General features: G+C 44.7%; 1 protein-coding gene and 1 pseudogene across 1 annotated transcript; both read right to left on the reverse strand.

Annotated features, from left to right (window-relative positions):
- Positions 1-5,836: 5,836 nt before the first annotated feature.
- LOC128330831 (olfactory receptor 2D3-like) lies at positions 5,837-6,772 on the reverse strand. Its single transcript, XM_053264195.1, has one exon. The coding sequence runs from the start codon at positions 6,770-6,772 to the stop codon at positions 5,837-5,839; it is 936 nt and encodes a 311-aa protein (XP_053120170.1).
- Positions 6,773-15,701: 8,929 nt separating this feature from the next.
- On the reverse strand, positions 15,702-16,634 carry LOC128330832 (olfactory receptor 2D3-like; annotated as a pseudogene).
- Between the last annotated feature and the right edge of the window lie 4,031 nt (positions 16,635-20,665).

A 20,665-nucleotide genomic window follows, 5' to 3' on the forward strand; every position in this document is an offset into this window, starting at 1 on the left:
ACAGAGTGCGTGCCAGCTGATTCGCCCCCTATGGCTTGTCTTAGTCTTGAAAAGTGGTTGGATAATAAAGACTTTGGACCTACTCTGCAGGGAGTCCTGCAATCCCTTTGGTGTTTCCTGCTGGATCAATAGCAATTTGTTTGTTGCATATCTCAAGAGCTTAGTAGAACATGACTGAAAAGAGTATCTTGGCATTGTACCTTTTTCTTTCCTTCCCCAGTTCAAGTTTTCCAACATTTTTCATGACAAGATGAGATAAAGAAGTTTTAAAAAATTAATTTTTAAAAAAATTTCTGGTACTTCTTTGTATATGGTTGTAATAAATTAATTAGTTTAATGCTTTTAATAGTCATTTTTGTTTTAAATTTGCAAACTGCCCAGAGATTTGTATGTCGGGCAATATAAAAATGTGTTAAACAAACCAACAAACAAACAAATGAGACGATCGGGAGTTTTAATTTCTTTTCTTTATGCTCCAACTTTTATCTTGGCAAGTGGTTTAGTATCACAACCCAATACCATCCCTCCAATACACCAATACCAATACACTCCCCCACCTCACCTCACCTCACCCCACCCCACCCACCTCTCTCTCTCTCTCTCTCTCTCTCACACACACACACACACACACACACAATCAAACATGACTGCTTTGGTCTTCTGCTCCACTGGGTTATTGGCTTGGACTCTTCCAAGTCTGGCCACGCACAAACATTTAAATGAGACAAGAGCCTCCTTCAGACATGATAAAAATGTCCTTCTGTAGCCATGTACAGCAGGGCGAAGGGAAAGGGAGTCTCACCCCTGCTGTATCACTTATGCTCACCTCGCTGCTCACCAGGGGTGTAGCAAGGTTGGAGTGGGCCCAGAGACAAGATTTTAAAATGCCCCCCCCTCACTGAAGCTCAGCTCATGAAGTAAAGAAATCTTAAATGAGGCTAAATAGTGGTAACAAAAAGCATGTGTGTGTGTGTGTGTGTGTGTGTGTGTGTGTGTATTCCTAAATTATTTTTTTTTAAGGTTTTGTAAATTGTGGATGATGCAAGTCATTGAATGGTACTAGAGAAAGACCTGCTGTTCTGGTAGCTCCAGGTCTTAACATTCACATCAATTTGGGAGGATGAATACAACCGAAGGAAGCCCGGGCAGGTGTGCGGCTGGGGGAGTCAGTCATGTGACTTGCCTCAGGGGCCCCCAGACAACTGTCTCCCCTTGCACTATTATAGTTAGGCCCCTGCTGCTCACACTTACAGTGGGCTCTTCTGAGAAGGAGAGCCCTACCTGTTATGACAGGCACTCCCATGATTGGAAGACTTGATCAGTCATGGGAGTGCCCATCATCATGGGTGGGGCTCTGTCCTCTTCAGACAAGCTGCACTGTTAAGTGTATGCAGCCGGGCATGCAGGTGAGAGATGCCTCAGATGTGGGGGGGGGGGCGTTATTTCGGTCCCAAACAGGGCCCCGTGTCCCTGTTTGGAGCCGAAATCAGCCTGTGCTGTGTTGGCAGTGCAGCTGGAGTGACCCGCTCCTGGTCTTGCTGCCAATGCAGTGGGGCTGATTGATCTCCCTCTCAAACAGAGCAGTGTGGCCCATTTAGGAGAGAGATCGGCCCGCACTGCATTGACAGCACAGCCGGAAGAGCTCTCCCTGCCTTTAAGGCCACGCGGCCCTGTTTGGGAGGGAGACCACGTCCCCCATGTCTGATGTCAGATGCGGGGGCGTGGCTAGCCGGGCCCCTGCATCTGATGTCAGACGTGGGGGGCGGGGCCAGGGGGCCATGGTGGCGGCCACACCCAGGCCACCGCCAGCCTCCCTGCACTGCTGCATTATTGCCTGGGCCTATACTTTTCTGTTCTTCATCTCCATACTTTTCTGTTCTTCATCTCCATTGGAAAGAGATGGGAAAGACATGATATCTAAATAGATTGCTTGCTATTAATCAGTCCTGTAGTCAGCTTTCCTTGTTAGGTGGGGCAACCACATTTCCAGGTGGAAGCGGACATTAGGAGGGAGGGAAATGCATCAGCCTCTCCCCTCACTTGTCCTCCATGCAGAGAGAGCACTAACTTACATAACAAGCTATGTAAATGTTGAGTTAATTGAAAATTCATTATGAACACCACTCATTAATTAAATGACTGAATTCCCCCCCCCCAGTTAACTCTCACTCACTTCTTATTGCAGGTGAACAAACATGCTTCTTTATTGTTTGATGGGTTTGAAGAACACAACTAAAATTGAAACTGAATAGCAAAGCAAAGGTTGAGTCTCACTCTAGCCTAGAATAGGAAGTTTCTAATATGTGACTCTTCAAGCTTCATGTCACCATACAGGATGTTGTTTCAGGATCACCTAAGTAATCCAAGGATGATTGTGATCATGTTAAATCAATCCTGAATCAGGGTAAATCTTGAATGAGCAGGCCTTTTGTGTCCTCTCACTGGACCTTTGGGGAGAGCAGCAGCGCAGCTGCCATTTTGAATTGTGGTTTTGAATTGTTTTAATGTTTTAATTTTTATTTTAAGTTGTTTCATGTTGTAAACTGCCCAGAGACATAGATTTGGGGTGGTGTACAAATGCGGTTCCATGTAGCAGCAGTTGGGTAATTGCCACCCAACTTCAGCATATGAGGAATACAAAGGGTTAAAACCCATGAGTCCATGGTGACAGGGTGGCCGGAGATGACCTCTGAGGTCATTTCCGGCTGCCATTTCCCAAAAAGGAGCAATTTTGTGGTTCATTAAAGAAAACAGTTCCCCCCTCTGATTAATTGTGGGGAAATGGCAGAATTGGGATGGGGTGGGGGTGCAATCCTAGACAACTAGAGACTTGCAGAGGATAGTAGGGCACTTTTTCCATGCGTGTGTGTGTGTGTGTGTTGCTGATATTTGCCCTTTTCTCCAGCCCCACGCCCCCGCCCACCCATAATCATTGACTTAATGCCCCAGTATCCTCAGCTCCATTATCCACAGTTACGTTTTCCACAGGAAATGCTGCAGAAAATGATGTTGACAAAAATAGATCTAATACATTTTTAACAGACTTCTAAGCTAAGGGTCTTGTATTTTACTTCTAATGTAAGGACGTATGATAAGGCTTGTGTAAACTGCCAAATTATTCTCAGCATTAGAAAACTGATAGTAGACTGTCTCTCCCACCCACCCACCCCCAGCCCTAATTTGTCAAAAGTTGGTCAAATAAGTATCTGGTAAGGACTTTGAATCTACTCCAAAGGGACTGTTCCCATTCCTTTGTTAATTTCTCCTAGGCTTGCCTATCTATCTATCTATCTATCTATCTATCTATCTATCTATCTATCTATCTATCTATCTATCTATCTTTATTAAATTCTCACACCACTCCAAACTTCTGTCTCTGTGCAGTTTACAGCAACATAAAGCAAATCAAAACAGAAATTAAAACCTCAAAACAATTTAAAACCACAAGTCTAGTTAAAAAGCTTGGGAGAATAAATGTTTCTTTAGAGATCTTTTAGTAGTTGTCAGGGATGGGGAGGCTCTTATTTCAACAAGGAATGTGTTCCAGCGTCTTGCGGGAGCAACAGAGAAGGACCACCCCTGTGTAGTCACCTGATGAGCTGGTGGCAACTGCAGACAGACCCCTCAAGATTATCTCAATGGGCAATATTTATTTATTTATTTATTACATTTTATATCCCACTCTTCCTCCAAGGAGCCCAGAGCGGGGTACTCAGAGGCGTAACGGGGGGAAAAGGCGCCCAGGGCAAGCTCTGCCCCTGAAATTGCGCCCCCGCCCCCCCGGCCGCCCACATACCTGCGCCCCCCTGGGCTGGCCAGAGTGAGCGCAGCGGTGGCGGGTGGCGGCAGATCGCGCAGCGGTGGCGGGCTGCGGTGGGAGTGAGCGCGGCGGCGGCGGGCGGCGGCGGATTGCCGAGTGCGGCGGTGGTGGGCGGTGATCCAGTGCGGCGTTGGCGGGCGGCGGCGGATCGGCGAGTGTGGCGGTGGTGGGCGGCGGCGGATCGCTGGCCGAGTGCAGCAGAGCGATGCCGAGGCCTGCCGTCTGGCCCGGCGTCGCTTCCCAACTGTGAGGTACGCCTGCGCAGTTCATCTATCGCCGCACTGGATCGCCGCCCGCCGCCGCCGCACTCGGCGATCCGCCGCCGCCCGCCACCGCCACACTGGATCGCCTCCCGCCACCGCCGCACTTGGCGATCCGCCACCACCCGCCGCCACCGCGCTCATTCCCGCCGCCCACCACCACCGACGACGCGCAATCCGGGGGGGTCGGGGGGCCTGCCACTTTTTGGCGCCCCCACACGTGACCCACCAGAGTGGTGCCCAGGGCACGTGCCCTGCCTGCCCCCCCTATCGCTATGCCTCTGGAGGTACTACATACTTAGGTTTCTCCTCACAACAACCCTGTGAAGTAGGTTAGGCTGAGAGAGAAGTGACTGGCCCAGAGTCACCCAGCAAGTCTCATGGCTGAATGGGGATTGGAACTCGGGTCTCCCTGGTCCTAGTCCAGCACTCTAACCACTACATACCTCCACCTCTGGGATGTCTCATGGGTTTAATATACCCAAACTGAAAATATCAATTAGTTTTAATTTCTTCCCATTGCTTCCATGATACAGGTTTCATACAGTTTGCAAAGATTTTTTTTTTTACAAAGGAGAAGAATGGAGACCTGTGAGCTTTTAATATGTAGAGTATGTGCTTGTTGTATGTCTCCAACTAGCCTATAAAGAGCTGAGAATGGTACTTTCTAGTCCAGTCCAATCCACATTTACTCAGAATTAAGCCAATTGTAATTAGAGTTAATTGGAAGTAACGGTGTAAACTTACACTGTAATCTTATGCATGTTGACGTGGAAGTAAGTGCCACAGTGTACAGCGGAATCTAATTCCATGTAGGTGTATATAGGATTGCAAAAAAAGTGTATCTTGAGTACAACTTTATAATAGCATAGAACCCTTCCATAGTGTATCTTTGTCACATACTGTATCAGAATAACTTTGAACAAACCAAGTCACATGGAATCCATACAGCATCCTTTAAACCATAAATAATATAGCCTTTAAAATATATCATCTATTTTGGGCTAACTTGTGAACCACCAAACCAATTTGCACCAAACTTGGTATACAGGTTAAGATTACAGAGGACATTAAAGCATATCCCAGAAACTTTCAAGATGGCAGCTGTGTGTGTGTTCCCTCGTATCATCTTTGCAATGTGTAGACCAATTGGGACCAAGTTTAGTACAGTTGTGTTGTAGCATAGGGACATTTCAATAGAGTGTTTTATGAGGAGGTCATTCTCTCATTGTGATTCTCCACCTATACACAGTGCACCTTATTCTTTTAAACGAGGCTCTGACATCTACTGTTTTACTATACCCATTACATTTACTGTTTAACAACAAAAAGTGCATGAATTAGAAGATGGTAATTACGAATTAAAATTATAGTGTAAGTAAAGAAGGCACCTTAGTTTTTACCAGGACTTCTAGTTTTTCATGAGAGAAATTTAAAAGGGGGGCTTGGGAAAATGCTTTTTAAAGTACCTAAATGTTTCAGTTTCTGCCTCTGAAGAACACAACATTTTTAGTCCAACCACAACACTCTAGACCAGTGGTTCCCAACCTGGGGTCGCCCAGACGTTGCTGAACTACAATGCCCATCATCCCTAGCTACAATTTGTTCTGGCTGGGGGTGATGGGAGCTGTAGTTTGAACATATCTGGAGGACCCCAGCTTGGGGACCACTGCTCTAGACACTTCAGTACAGCATTCACAGTGGGCACATGGTGGTTATTGGCCAATGTACCAATCAAAGTCAAAGCTCAACCATTTCAGTCAAATTCCCTTCTTTGCAGCAACTTGGCCATTGCCCCATGGACATCCTTGTTCCTTAGTGTGTAAATGATAGGATTGAGCAGCGGAGTAACGATGATGTAAAAGACAGCAATTTCTTTGTCTCGATCAGGGAACACACCTGACTGGGGCCTCATATACATAGAAATGGCAGTACCATAGAAGATGGTGACCACCACCAGGTGGGAACCACATGTAGAGAAGGCCTTGTGTTGATTTGCAGGTGACCGCATTCGTAAGATGGAAGTCAGAATGAGTATGTAAGATGTCAGGATAACAGATAGGGGGCCAATGAAAACCACTGCAGAGTTTGCAAACATGATGGTCTCGGTCATGCGGGTATCACCACATGCCAGTTTCAGCACCATGGGTTGCTCACAGAAGAAGTGGTTGATGCGGTTGGGACCGCAGAAGGGAAGGTGAAAGGTGCAGCTCACATTGATAGTAGCAATGAGGAAACCTATTGCCCATGAAGCTAAGGCAAGCTGCAGTTGGCGCCATCTGCCCATGACAGCATCATATAGTAAAGGTCGGCAGATGGCCAAGTAGCGGTCATAGGCCATGACAGCCAGCAGAAGGCATTCAACAGCACCCATGGCTCCACCGATGTACATCTGGGCAGCACAGCGTGCAATGGAAATGGCTCCATGTCCAGACAGTAGGTTCACCAGCAGCTGGGGCATGCTGGAGGAGATATAGCAAATCTCCAGGCCTGAGAGATGCATCAGAAAGAAGTACATGGGCGTGTGGAGATGAGAGTCCATTCGCACCAGCAAGATGATCACCAAGTTCTCCACAACAGTCAAGGTGTAGATGATGAGGATGACCACGAAGAGCAGAATCTGTGTCTTTCGTTGGCTGGAGAGTCCCACAAAGATGAATTCTTTGGTGGTGGTTTGGTTCCCAGACCCCATCCTGACCTCTTGCCTGCTAAAGTGAGAAAGTTATTTACTCTGAGAACTTGTCACCCTTAGAATAACGCAGATAACTCCCTGTAAAGGAGCAACTCTAAAACCAGTCCAGCAATCTCAGTCTCAGAACCTGAATTTGAACTGTAGTGAAATTCCACAGTGTCCCTCCCTTATCTAAATATGTCACTTAAATGGTCTACATTCTGAGGGGGCACCTCATTTCTTACAGGGTTCAATTGTGTTGGAAGTAATGATTTGATGGTTATCAATGTGACTGCTTGTCTGAACTAATTTGATTTGCTTGGGTTTGTCATCTGTCCAGAGGTTCCAGCTTGAACTTGGGACCTTCTGGATGTAGAGCAGATGCTGTGCCCCTGAGCTACGGGCCCATTTCAGCAACTGGCTTCTTCGACTGTTCATTTTATTTTACTTTATTAAATTTTATCAAATGTTATCATATTTTTCATTAATTTACCATATTTATTCTGTTTTGAGGAGGGGGAAGTCACCATGTGGGAGCTGGGAGCTGAGTGGGCCAACTCACATTCTGTACCCGGGATTTTATCAAGGGTGGAGGAAAAGCTGTCTGACCAGCTCCCACACAATTACCCTCCCCTCCTCCTACCTTGATCTTTGTGAAACACAGCCGCTGATCGGGAGTTCTCCTACTCTGGCTCCTTTTACCCTGATTATAGTGTTACAGAGTTACCGCTTGGAAGACATCTTCTGAACAAAAAATTAATATACTTTGTATTTCTCAAAAAAAAAAAAATTAATGCCACATTAGGTCACCAAGAGACCATGTGCGGATAATTGTAATGTGCAAAAATTAATATAAAGGACAACAAATAAAATTAAGTATTCAATTAAATAAACAAAACCTCTAACAATGCAGCACCAGTTGAGTGCATTATAAATCAGAGATTAATTGGCAAATAGACCTTTAAGGAGCTAATCATGCCAGAAATATTTGCAAGTGATAATTCTGCAGGCAAGCTTTTACAACAATTGCAGCAATAGAACAATTTCTTCCTACAACTTACCACCTAATGATGGGTTTCACAAAGACAGGAGATGAGGAGCAGAGGCGAGAAGAAAACCCTCAAGCGTTGCATGAATTCATTAAACGTTGCTAGGTTGTTAACCACTGGGATACGCTGCCAGTATCAAGAGAGGTTAAGAACAGAAAGCTAAGGGGAAAGGGGGATCAGTTTATAGATACTTCAGAAAAGCTCTTTTTTTAAAAATGAAGAAAGAAGGAAAGAGTCAGTACTGCACAACTTGCTAAGAAATCCTTCTTACATAGGAAGCTGCCTTATACTGGATCACTCCATCCAGCTCAGTATTATCTACAATAACTGGCAGAAGCTCTCTAAGGTTTCAGGGAAGGAGTGTTCCCTTGTTGTACTTGGAGATGCTGCTGTTGGGTGAGCCTGAGATCTTCTGCATGCAAAGCTGATCCTCTTCCACTGAGCTACAGCCCCATCCTCTATAGAGAATATTGTACAGCGCTCACATGTAGTCACTCACCCAAATGTAAGTCAAGGCAGACCCTGCTTAGCAAATGGGACAATTCGCTTTTGCCACAAGAAGAACTCTCCTCAGTTCCTTTGCAATAGCAACTGAAATTAGAACGCTCAGGGAGAGAGATGGCCACAAATGTTAAGGACTCAAATGAGATCTGAAGAAGGTACTATGGTGCTGAAAATATCAGTTGGATCAAGCAAATGAGCTCTTCCCTCCATAATCTGAATATCAGAATTCATGCTACTCCCACATGTTACAAAAGTAGGGGTTTTTTTTTAATGCAACCACCTTACGTTAATGTGAAGAGTACCTACATAAGTCACAGTTCATGTTCACATGGAAGAGCTTTGGAAAAAGAAATTGCGCACTGTTGCACATAGCAGCTGCTGATGGAGAATTCCATGTGTTGCTTTGATAACGCTGGTTCTGACTGGATCTCAATGATCTGATGCCTTCCTCCAGTACAAGAGCAGAAGGCACCTAGAATTCCCTAGCTGCAAAGTGAGGTGGTCCAAAGATCCCTTTGACATTAATTATGAAGATCCTTTAGCGATAATTAGGTCCTCCATGCCTCCCTTTATTCACACACACCAAGACATGAACGCATAGAAGGGTCTCAATATAGGAAGATGCTGAAAGGCATCATCTCATACTGAGATGCTGCAATGGTAAACCTCTCCTGTATTCTATCAAAGAAAGCCACAGGGCTCTATGGTCACCTGGAGTTGACACCGACTCGACAGCATTACTTTACCTATATATACTGCTTGTTTAGCTTAGTGGTGCTGTCAATCAGAGTCTCCATTCAGTTCATAGCCCTCAGCTTTTCCTAGGAGGTCCCTGGCTCTTGGAGCGTGGGAGGATCTCTTTGAGTAGTCATTTTAACCTAGCACAGTCTCTTTTGACTGATAGCAACTCCCCAGGGTATCAGACAGACCTCCTTGCATACGTGGTTAACCTGAGATGCTTTAACTTATAAAGGCTCGGTACAAGGCAGATGTTCTTATGTTCCTAGTGAGCATGATTTGTCCCCTTTGCAAAGCAGGGTCTGGTTTGCATTTGGGTGAGGGACTACATGCAAGTGCTGTAAGATATTGAGGCTCTTCTCATGATCGGTGAGAAGAGCCTGGATGGGGTTTGCAGGGAGAGTGGGCTAAGCCCGCTCTCCCTGCAGACGAGCAGTCAGTCGGCTCCGGGCTGCCAAACCAGCTGCCCACACGACTGGCGGCTCTGTTACGGAGCAGGTGGAGGCTGGGAAGATAGGGGGCTGCATGGCCCCCGGAAGCTCCAGCATGCCCTGCGCAAGCACACAGCACATGCTGGAGAGACCCCCAAGCCAGGAGGCTGCTTTTCAGCCTCCTGGTTGGGGGTTTACTCATAAGTTACCATGGTGGTTCTCACGAGCATACAAAATCGGGCTTGGCTCCCTTAACCCAATTTTGTATGACTGTGAGAATAGCCTCATTCCCTTTAGTGGTAGAGCATCTGCTTGCATGCAGAAGGTTCCAGGTTCATTCCCTGGCAGCATCTCCAGGTAGGGTTGGGATAGACTTCTGCCTGAAACCTTGGAGAGCCACTGCCAGTCAGTGCAGACAATACCGAACTAAGTGGGCCAATGATCTAACTTGCTATAAGGCAGCTTGCTATGTAGAGTTAATCAGAGGCCCCCTTTGGACACAACGGCAAATCGCCGGTCCAATGGAATTTGCCTCCATCCCCCGCGTGAATACCCAGGTGATCACAATCTGGAGTCTGGGAGCTAGCAAAGGGGGTGGGACTGGCAGCATGGTCTTCTTCCAACCCTGGAAGTACTGCCCACGCCAGCCAATGGGCTGGCAGCCCACGGGAGGAGCTTCTTCCCTTACCTCTGGTTTGGGGTGAAATCCAAATCCGGATGTGACAGAGGCGGGAACGGACCCTCAGTTGGGAGAGTGGAACTATATTTTATTTTATTTATAAAATAAGGGATGATATTTCGAGCACATCTTTCAGACGGCCCTTAGCGATGGAGATAAGCTCACCAGAGTGAAATGGAATACCTGACTAGATGGTCAATTTAAGGCGCTGTTGCTCTCAGATAATTTATTACAGTGTCGGGCTACTTTGTTAACTGAGCACTCCAGTGATAGGGTACTTGGTCAGTTCCAGACTCCCAGCCAATTAATTCAGCCATCCCTTGCCCAATATGCTAGGAATAGATCTAATGGATGCAGAGATTGCACCAGTCGACGGTTTGAACAAGATTGGCTTAATGCAGAGAAGGACTTATTTGTCAACTTCAAATGTTATAGGGCCAATGAGAGCAGCATTATGGTGGAACATATCCTGGACCAGAAAAAACAATACAAAGCATTAATAAAAGGGAAAAAGAGAGCAGCACTTAGGGAAACCCGGGAGTGACTATGGGTCGCCTCTAGGACTAATGACACTACCACCTTTTGGTGTATTGTATCTGCCCATCCCTCTGGCAGGGGACCTGGGTTGGGCTGTCATATTCCTGCAGAGGTGTGAGTAACCCAATTTTGGGCTCTGTGTGGGACGTCACTCCCTGATGAAATGCCCTTACTGCCTCATCTGGAATTCTTACCAGTTTGGCCTTCAGTCTCCATCAAGGAGGTCACTAGTCTAGTAACCCAACTTAAATCAGGTAAGGCCCCAGGGTTGGACCAGGTATCCTCTGAACTGTTAGAATCAAATATTGAATGGTGGACCCCTGTAATTGCAAGACTCTTTACTTATATTGACCAAACCACCAGTATCCCAGAGGAATGGGGTACAGCTGTCATTGTTCCTATCTACAAGAAAGGCCAGCATTCTGACCCCTCTAATTACCATCCAATCAGTCTGCTGAGTATCATTAGTAAATTACATTCTGGACACTTATATCTTAAACTCACAGACTGGTTGGAGCAGGAGATCATATTAAGGGAAGAGCAGGTGGGGCTTAGGCCCAGTCGGTCGACTCTTGATCAGGCTCTGGTACTACAGCACCTGGTTGAAAAGTACTCACCATTGTATGCAGCCTTTATTGACTTTAAGACAGCGCTTGACTCCATCTCTAGGGAATGTTTGTGGAGTAAACTTGCCAGTTCCTCCATTGATTGTCAGCTGTTTCTTCTTATTTAGATGTTGTATGAGAATACCTCACTGATCATGAGATGCAATGCCAAAGGACATTTGACCCAGTCTGTTCCCACACTGTGGGGAGTAGAACATCTGTTGGCATGCGAAGAGATTTACATATGCTTGTTCAAGATTGTGAAGAAGAGCATTTATCCATGAATGCCCAGAAATCTAAGATTGTGGTTTTTGCTAAAAACAAACAAACAAAAAAACCACCCCAAAAACCAAAGAAACATGTCTGCAGGATTAGTGGGGAGGTAATTGAAGAAGTAAGGATGAAAAACCCCAATTTCAAGTATACGTTGATGGGATCCTGGTGACTGACCAGGAGAGGGATCTTGGGGTCATGGTGGACAGCTCATTGAAAGTGTCAACTCAATGTACAGCAGCTGTGAATATGGCTAATTCCATGCTAGGGATCATTAGGAAGGGGACTGAAAATAAAACTGCTAATCTTATAATGCCCTTATACAAAACTATGGTGTGGCCACACCTGGAGTACTGTGTACAATTCTGGTCACCACATTAAAAAAGGACATTGTAGAACTGGAAAAGGTGCAGAAGAGGGCAACCAAGATGATCAGGGGCCTAGAGCACCTTTCTTATGAGGCTAGGCTACAACAACTGGGGCTATTTACTGCAGGGAGACATGATAGAGGTCTATAAAATCATGCATGGTGTGGAGAAAGTGGATAGAGAGAGATTCTTCTCCCTCTCACATAACACTAGAACCAGGAGTCATCCCATGAAATTGATTGCCAAGAAATTTAGTACCAACAAACAGAGCTACTTTTTCACACAACGCATAATCAACTTGTCGAATTCTCTGCTACAGAATGTGTTGACAGCTTTAAAAGGAGTTTGGATAACTTCATGGAGGATTGGCTACTAGTTGAAGGGCTATATAGGCCACCTTCAGCCTCAAAGGCAGGATTCCACTGAGTACCAGTTGCAGGGGAGTAACAGCAGGAGAGAGGGCATGCGCTCAACTCCTGCCTGTAGGCTTCCAGCAGCATTCGGTGGACTTCTGTGTGAAACAGCATGCTGGACTAGATGGGCCTTGGCTGTTCTTATGTTCTATAAATACCTGGGAATGCTCTTTAGTGAAAATGGCTCCTGGAGGGCCCACTGTGAACATAGGAACATAGGAACATAAGAAGCTGCCATATACTGAGTCAGACCATTGGTCTATCTTGCTCAGTATTGTCTTCACAGACTGGCAACGGCTTCTCCAAGGTTGCTGGATGGAATCTCTCTCAGCCCTATCTTGGAGAAGCCAGGGAGGGAACTTGAAACCTTCTGGCTTCATCCCCTGAGAGGAATATCTTACAGTGCTCAGACATCAAGTCTCCCATTCATATGCAACCAAGGCAGACCCTGCTTAGCTATGGGGACAAGTCATGCTTGCTACCACAAGACCAGTTCTCCTCTCTAATTGCATGCTGCAATTAATGTAATTAATGAACATTAAAAGTGTTCCTGCTGTTTTAAAGTTTTTCTTTCATAGAGATGGCCACTGTATACCAGCTGCAATAAAGGTTTATGAGGCCAACGTGCTTTCACAATTGCTTTATGGGGCTGCTATTTGTGTCCTGCATACATTGAAGCAAATAGGGATGGTCCAATCAAAGATTTTGTGTGCTCTATAGATGTGTGCCCAATGTCATTCTACGCCTAGAAGCCAGTCCAACAAGAGCGGAGGCCAAGGTTTGGATGTATATATTTAACTTCTGAATTAAAATCATTTTCTCCCTGCAAAGGACTAGGCCCCCCTCATTTTGGAAGATGGCTTCCAATCTTGTTGGTGTAAATGACTCTGTGATATGCTGGGCAAGTATGGATTCTCTCCTCAGTTTTTAATGCCTCTGGTTCCTGATGCTGTTAAAGGGCTTATAAAACAATGCATAGCAGACATTGAAAAGCAGAGCAATTGGGCATGAATTTGTGCAAGAAACTTCCTTGGTAGTTTTACAAACTATCCTAAACCAGCCCACTATTCAATGAATTTAACTACTCTGCCCCAGAGAAGGGCCTTCTCCCTTGTGCATTTTAATGCACTGCCATTGGCTGTATTGGAGGGTAGGTATCACAAAATCCCTATCACTAACCAGATCTGTCCTTGTGGCCAAGGTGTTGAGACTGTGACGCATGTCCTTTTATATTGCTCATTTTATAGGGATATTCGTATCTCTCTTATCTCTTGCCTCTTATTAAATATCCCTGCTAGAACGGATGATGGATATGCATCCTTTTTACTAGCTGAACGTTGTGCACCCATAATTCTCTGTGTGGTCAAATTCTGTGTGGCTGCATGTAAGATTAGGTCTGAGCTGATATGAGTTATCGGTATTATGAAGACTCTGAAAATATATTTTGTATTATTTGTATTATCTTTATTGTGATTTGTACTGTTTTTCTTTTGCATTCTTGGGTTAATGGCCGTAATAAAGTATATCTAACTAGACTTGGGATGAACAAGAATATGTGAACATAAGAATAAGTCCCAAAATATTATCTGAGGACTCTCAGGGGGAGAATATCAAACAGGAGATACTGAGTATTTTCTGCTGAGTTTCAAAGCATTCTTCAAATATTCATCAAATAATTCTCACACGGTCATTTCAAGAAATGGTGTTTTTTTGGAATAAGCCTCAAACAGGCTTGTTTCAAGTTCCTAAGGAAAAAGGAAAATAGAAAACATAGCAGATGGTCTTGGACTATACTGATCTATACATTTGGATCAATTAAGGTAGAGAGCCTTGATTTAGCCTTTATAATTTATAAATCTTTATTTGGATACTACCAAAGCATAGCCTCCAAACAATTTGAGAGACCTTATAATATCTCTCTGTCCCCCACCCATACCAAACAGAAACTCTTAAGGACCACTTTTATTTTGCTAAAAACAGGGATTATTTGGAATTGTCCTGAGTGTAGGTGTCTAGACTCAGGAAGTCCAGAATTTTCTTCTCTGTTCTTCCCAAAATGTTATTTTGTTAGTTAGAGTCTATTAGCCACTTATGCAGATTTTTTTCTAAAGTCTCTGTTGACACCCCCCACCCCACCCCAGCAAAGTATGCTCTCTAATTATTCTGGAGCTCTGAAGGCTTTGTTAAAGTCTATTGGTAGATATTCAAATTTGAATTATTCCTTTGTGAAAAAATTCAAGAGGCAACAATTTGGGAATTTGGATAATAATTCTTTGACATATTCTCACCCCCTCTAAGTGAAGAATACTTGAATAAGCTTGGACTGGAGAATATACAAGTCTATGCTGTAACCCACACCCAACAAGAAGTTTGAAGATAACCGATAGGCCATCAGTTTCTCTACCAGGGCTCTTTTCCATCCAGATTAAAAAATGTCCACCAAACTTAATGGGACTACACGTACTAGAAAAAAATATTTAGCCAATAGTTAAAGATTAAGTTCTATGCCCTGAACTCCACCCTCTGAAGCCCTGCCTCCAACTGGAGAGCCACATTTGGTACACACCTGAAATATTGCTCACATAAATTTAGATTTAACAGTTTTTGGGAAAGGGGGCAGGGCTGGTGGTTCAACATACAGACCAACTAAGCAGGACCTCAAAGCTTAAGCTTTTGTACTCAACATTTTTGAACTCAACATTTCAGCACCTTGGCCAGTGCCCAATGGACATCTTTGTTCAGCAGAGTGTAAATGATAGGGTTGAGCTCCCTCTTTCATAACACTAAAACCAGGGGTCATCCCACACAACCGATTGCCAGGAAATTAAGGGCCAACAAAGAGAAGTACTTTTTCACACAATGCATCATTAACCTATGGAATTCTTTGCCATGGGATATGGTGACAGCCTACTGCATAGATGGCTTTACAAGGGGCTTTAACAAATGCATGGCGGACAGGACTCTCAAAAGCTATTTGTTTGAGGGGTATAGGCCACCTCCAGCCTCAGACGCAAGATTCATCTAAATACCAGTTCCAGCCTGGTTCAGGTTAGTGCTGAACCAGCATGTCCAGTTTTTTGCACATCTCTGGAAGGGGAGCCCAGCCATCTCCCTGGGCTGAAAGCATGCAGTCTTGGCCATACTGCATGAGTGGAGGCATGCACCAGGACAAAGAGATGGGGCTTGAAAGGAAATCCCAGATTTTGTTGATGACAACACCCATTTTCCCCAATCAAAGACCATTTCAGCTGGGGATCCTGTGAATTGGAGTCAACAACCTTTGGGGTTCCAAAAGACACTGGTCCCTGAACAGCAGCAGAATTGTGCAAGAGGTCAATGCTCTACAGATTTGTTCATTGCCCCTTTTCCCCCAGCACCTTGAAGACCGCTGCATGGACATCCTTGTTCCGCAAGGTGTAAATGACCGGGTTGAGAAGAGGTGTGACCACAATGTAGAAGACAGCAATTTGTTTGTCATGGTCAGGCGCTTTGGCTGACTGGGGTCTCAAGTACATGAACATGAGGGTTCCATAGAACAAAGTGACCACTGCCAAGTGGGAGGCGCATGTGGAGAAGGCCTTGCGTGACCCAGCCACTGACCGCATTTGGAGCACGGAAAAGAGAATGAGCCCATAGGAGGTGAGGACAACAGACAGAGGACCCAGGAGAACCAGCACAGATGTCCAAAATACAATGGCCTCTGTTACGTGGGTATCAGCACACGCAAGTTTCAACACCAGTGGCAGCTCACAGAAGAAGTGGTTGATGTGGTTTGGGCCACAGAAGTGGTGGCGAAAGGTGCAGCTGATATTTAATGCAGCAATGAAGCAGCAAATGGCCCAGGAGACAAAGGCAAGTTCCCACCGACGCCACTGGTCCATGATGATGGTGTATAACAAGGGGTTTCAGATAGCCAAGTAGCGGTCATAGGCCATGACAGCCAGCAGAAAGAATTCAGTGCCACCCAGCATCATGGTCGTGTACATCTGGATGGCACAACGGGTGGAGGAGATGCCCCCCTTTCCAGACAGGAGGTGAGCCAACATCTGGGGGACAGTGCTGGTGGTATAGCAGATCTCCAGGATGGAGAGGTGTGTCAGGAAGAAGTACATAGGAGTCTGGAGTCTGGCATCAGCTCGCACTAGGATAATGATGACAAGATTCCCCACAAGGGTAAGTGAGTAGATGAGGAGGATGACCACAAAGAGAAGAAGCTGTGTCTTTCAGTGGCTGGAGAGTCCCACCAAGATGAACTCTTTGACAGTGGTGAGGTTTTCAACCCCCATCGTAGCCTCCTGCCTGCAAGAAAGGACAACAGCAAGAAACCCTGGCTGACATCCATTCTCCAAGATTTCTTTACCAGAACATAGCATTCATTGAGGCTGTTCAGAGAACCAAAAACCAGGTAGGACACATGTCCTATCAAGATTTTGGAGCTATGCACACTTCCAGTTATTGGTTTTGTGAGAGCAAACTACTAGGTAGGAGGAGGGAGAAGTGATTGTGTGGGAGACAGGAGCTGGGTAGGACAGCACTATCCTACCCAGCTTTCATACCCAGCATTTGACCAAGGTAGGAGGAAAAACTGTCCTACCCAGCTCCTGTCTCCCACACAGTCACTTCTTCCTTCTCCTACCTAGTTGTTGGCTCCTGCACATCTGGAAATTGGGAGCATGCACAGCTTCCAAAGAAAGTGTCTTTCACAAGTGTCCTACTCACTTTTCGGTTCTGTGAACAGCCTCAGTGTATCTAAGCATGAGTGGTATCCCTCATTTGGCCCTCATGGTTTAAGGGTTTCCATAGCAAATTTCCATAGGTGGTGTCAGACAGTGGTAAAGTTGGGCAACCTCTCCCCAAAGCAGTAAAAATGTACTTTGTGCACTCTGTCCCCCCACCCCTCCAAATTTTCTGGTGCTGTCACTGAATCTCCATTTTCAAAATGGTCCCATGAAGTCAATCATGTGACATCATGGTAAGTAGTATCCATGGACGCTAGCTCTGATTTCCCTGATGGTTAAACAAAGCCATAGGTTTCCTACATCCTGCTACTCCTAAAGGAGCATAACCTTGCTGAGCAATGTCCTGTCCTGGTGAGCAGATATACACCAACTCCACTTAATTCTTTCCTCATAATTTAAACAGCTACATTGATGACGCACTTTACAATGAACATAAAAGGCCCATTCACATGTTATGTTCAACACGCATACAATAAGCAAAGGTACAAAGGTACAGTCACATGTTATGCTGAATGCAGGTACAGAAATACACTCTGTACCATGTATTTGAAGGGCCTATGTTGAGTGTCACTTTTAAAATGGACACAGGTACAGTCATTCACACAAACATGTGTTTGAGTGTACAGACATCGGTACACTCGTTCAGCATAATGTCAGAATCAGGCTAAATTGCTGCCTGCCTAAGGAAATGAGATTTAAGAGGGCTGGATACAAAATATGAAAAATTCACAAGAATTCCATGTTATGGAAGGTTCTATGTATTCTATGTGTCTATGGTTTGGTATTTTGGGTTGTTGTTGGGGTCCCCCCCCCGTTTGCCAATCCACCAAGTTGTTTCAAGTTGGCAGCCACTCAGAATATAAAATATCCAATAAATAATAATAATAATTAATAAATAAATATAGGCAACACCCCTTTATAGCCCATGTCTGATGGTTGGATTCAAATTCATGGCACATTGGAGAGGGCTCTGGAGGACCTCTTTCCAAATTCACTGAAAGTGACTAGGGTCGCAGTCACTGAAGGCCAAACTAGAGGAGAAAATCAACTTCCTGACAGGTTTCTCTTTGCTCCGTTTCCCATACATATATAATTTTTATGCTTAAAAAAGCACCTCCTGGAAGCTGTGTTTGATCAGAGAAGTAGCCAAACATATGAAACTGCCTTATTGCGAGTCAGATAAATTCCCCCAAATAGCCCAAGAGGGACAGCCCTTCCATGAGGCAAAGTGGGGCAGTCTCCTCAGATGGGCGTGCAGGAAGTGATGCAGGGGGCGGTAAGTGGGGTGCACCAGGGACATACTTCTTTCTTGCCACCCAGCCAGAGCTAGGGATGTGCTTGTCGCCACTGCCTGACTTGGTGGCATAGTCTGAGAGGGCTTACTTGCCTGATTCTGAAGCACGACTACAGTGAGTGAGTGTGCTTCCAGAACATAGTAAGCCCTCTTTCTAGGTATGTCTGTGTGCATTCATAGAGAAGTTAAAAAGTCAAGAAAGAAAAGGACTTCTTTAAGGGTAGAAAGGGAGGAGGCAAACCTCTAAATACTCTCTGTATTCAGCACATTCGTTGAAATGAAGAACTTTCCAAGATGGAAAGTGCTAGTGATTCGAGTGAGATCCAGAGGGGTTGGTGTTACTAGGCTCACACAATTCTTTGTTCTTTTAGCTAACACATCAACATAAGTTAAATGACACAAAGTAATCTTACCTTGGTGTTTCTCCCAAGTGTTGGTTAACAGTCAAGAAGAGTTTTCACCAGCTAAAATTAAGGTATACAATAGCAGAGTGAATTTTAATCAACTTCCTAATGGGAGGTATTGAAAAACCCTAAAGAAATTAACAGGACTGTCAGTGACCTCACACCATATCTCTTCACACGATCTCTCATTTGGGGGACCAGGATATTAGTTGCCGGATGCCCAGTGTCGACTTCTTCCAATACAAGTGGAACAAAACACCCAGTGACTTCTTCTTCCTTCTTCTTCCCTAGTACTGGGCAGAGGGATTCTCCCAAATTCTATGATCTTATGACTTCAGGTGAGTACAAAGCATCTTGCATTTCTTAGATATAAAACATCAGGGTCTGAATATCCTCTGGAACACATTGCAGGCTTTGAGGACAAACACATTCATGCACAAATGTCTGGATCATGAACAGTAGTGATTGCCAATATACTTCTCACGTTTCTATTACTGGCCACCAGAGCCTCCATTGGGGGTGGGGGGAGGAAACTAAAATGAAATCGTGATGTACAGCTTGGTCAAAGCACTCCCTTGCCTTTAGGCCAGGGGAATAAGCTGTGTTATACTAAGTCATTTAAAATGCCTATCTGGCCCCAAACTATCTATTTTGTCAGGGGAAATCTCTCCTAGGGCTCTGGAAGATGAACTTTTATGCCTTGTTATTTGAGATCTTTCAACTGCAGGTGCCAAGGAGCTCATATATGATATCATATGCTCTACTGTTAAGTTCCCGTACCTCAAACCACCTTGATATGTGCTGCTTCAAGCAATATTTTACTCTTTAAGGTCAATACAATCTGATTGTTTTTTGAGTGCCTAAATATTCTCAGTGTTAGGAGATATTAGCATGCTTTCTTTCTGTTTGTTTGTTCCTCCCTGAAGGCTTGAATGTTCGTGAAGATAATAAAGACAGCAGAACCATTCCACAGGGACCGCTCCAATCCCTTTAATGTTTTCCATTGGGTCACTAATTGTTTGGTGTTTATTTCCTCAGCCTCTTGACTGTGTCACATCTTTAATATAACACCACCTAAGGAATCCAGCATTTCATCAGGAATTGTTGATTCTTCATGCAGGGTGGTGGTGGGGGGTCACCAAAAGGATTATAATACAGCACTGGAAGGGCATGAACCCCACTGAGATCATCAGGAGAGGTCCGTCTGCATTTGCCACCAGCTCGTCTGGTGGCTACTCAGGGACGGGCCTTCTCAGCAGCTGCCCCGAGGTCTTGGAATGCACTCTCTAGTGAAATAAGAGCCTCCCCATCTCTCACAGTTTTAAAAAAGTTTTTAAAGATGCATATGTTCACCCAGGCTTTTAATTAATATTGTTTTAATTGTTTTAATGTTGTTTTAGAATATTTTTTAAAATTAAATTGTTGTGTTTTAAATTTCTTGTTTGTGTTTTTAACTAATGCTTTACTTTCTGTTTTTATCTTGTTGTAAGCCATCCAGAGACATGAGTTTTGGGCAGCATAAAAATATGTTAAATAAATAAATACATAAATATTACCTATTTCTCATCCCTCGGAGGCTAGACGTTGCCGAACAGCCCTGTGGGCATTCAGTTGTGAGAAAGTACTGAGAGTCAACATTTGTGGGCACGGCTCATGCACTGAAGGAAGTGTATTCCAATTTGATGGTTTTTGAGGCCCAAATACATCATTAGGAGAAAACGTTGAGCTCTGCTCTTCTCCCCCATTATCTGAATTCCAAATTGCAAAATATAATCTTACCTCCATGCTTCCAACTAGGTGCTCTTCAGCACCCAAGAAGGAGTCTTTCACCAGCTTATGTTAAAAAGTACAATAACTGAGTGTGTTTGAGTCAGCTAACC

This window comes from Hemicordylus capensis, chromosome 6 (genome assembly GCF_027244095.1).
Source record: "Hemicordylus capensis ecotype Gifberg chromosome 6, rHemCap1.1.pri, whole genome shotgun sequence".
Lineage (NCBI taxonomy): Eukaryota > Metazoa > Chordata > Lepidosauria > Squamata > Cordylidae > Hemicordylus > Hemicordylus capensis.

Bases quoted from the DNA above. Each gene is read 5' to 3' on its own strand.
- LOC128330831 (XM_053264195.1), bottom strand. From the start codon at position 6,772: ATGGGGTCTGGGAACCAAACCACCACCAAAGAATTCATCTTTGTGGGA.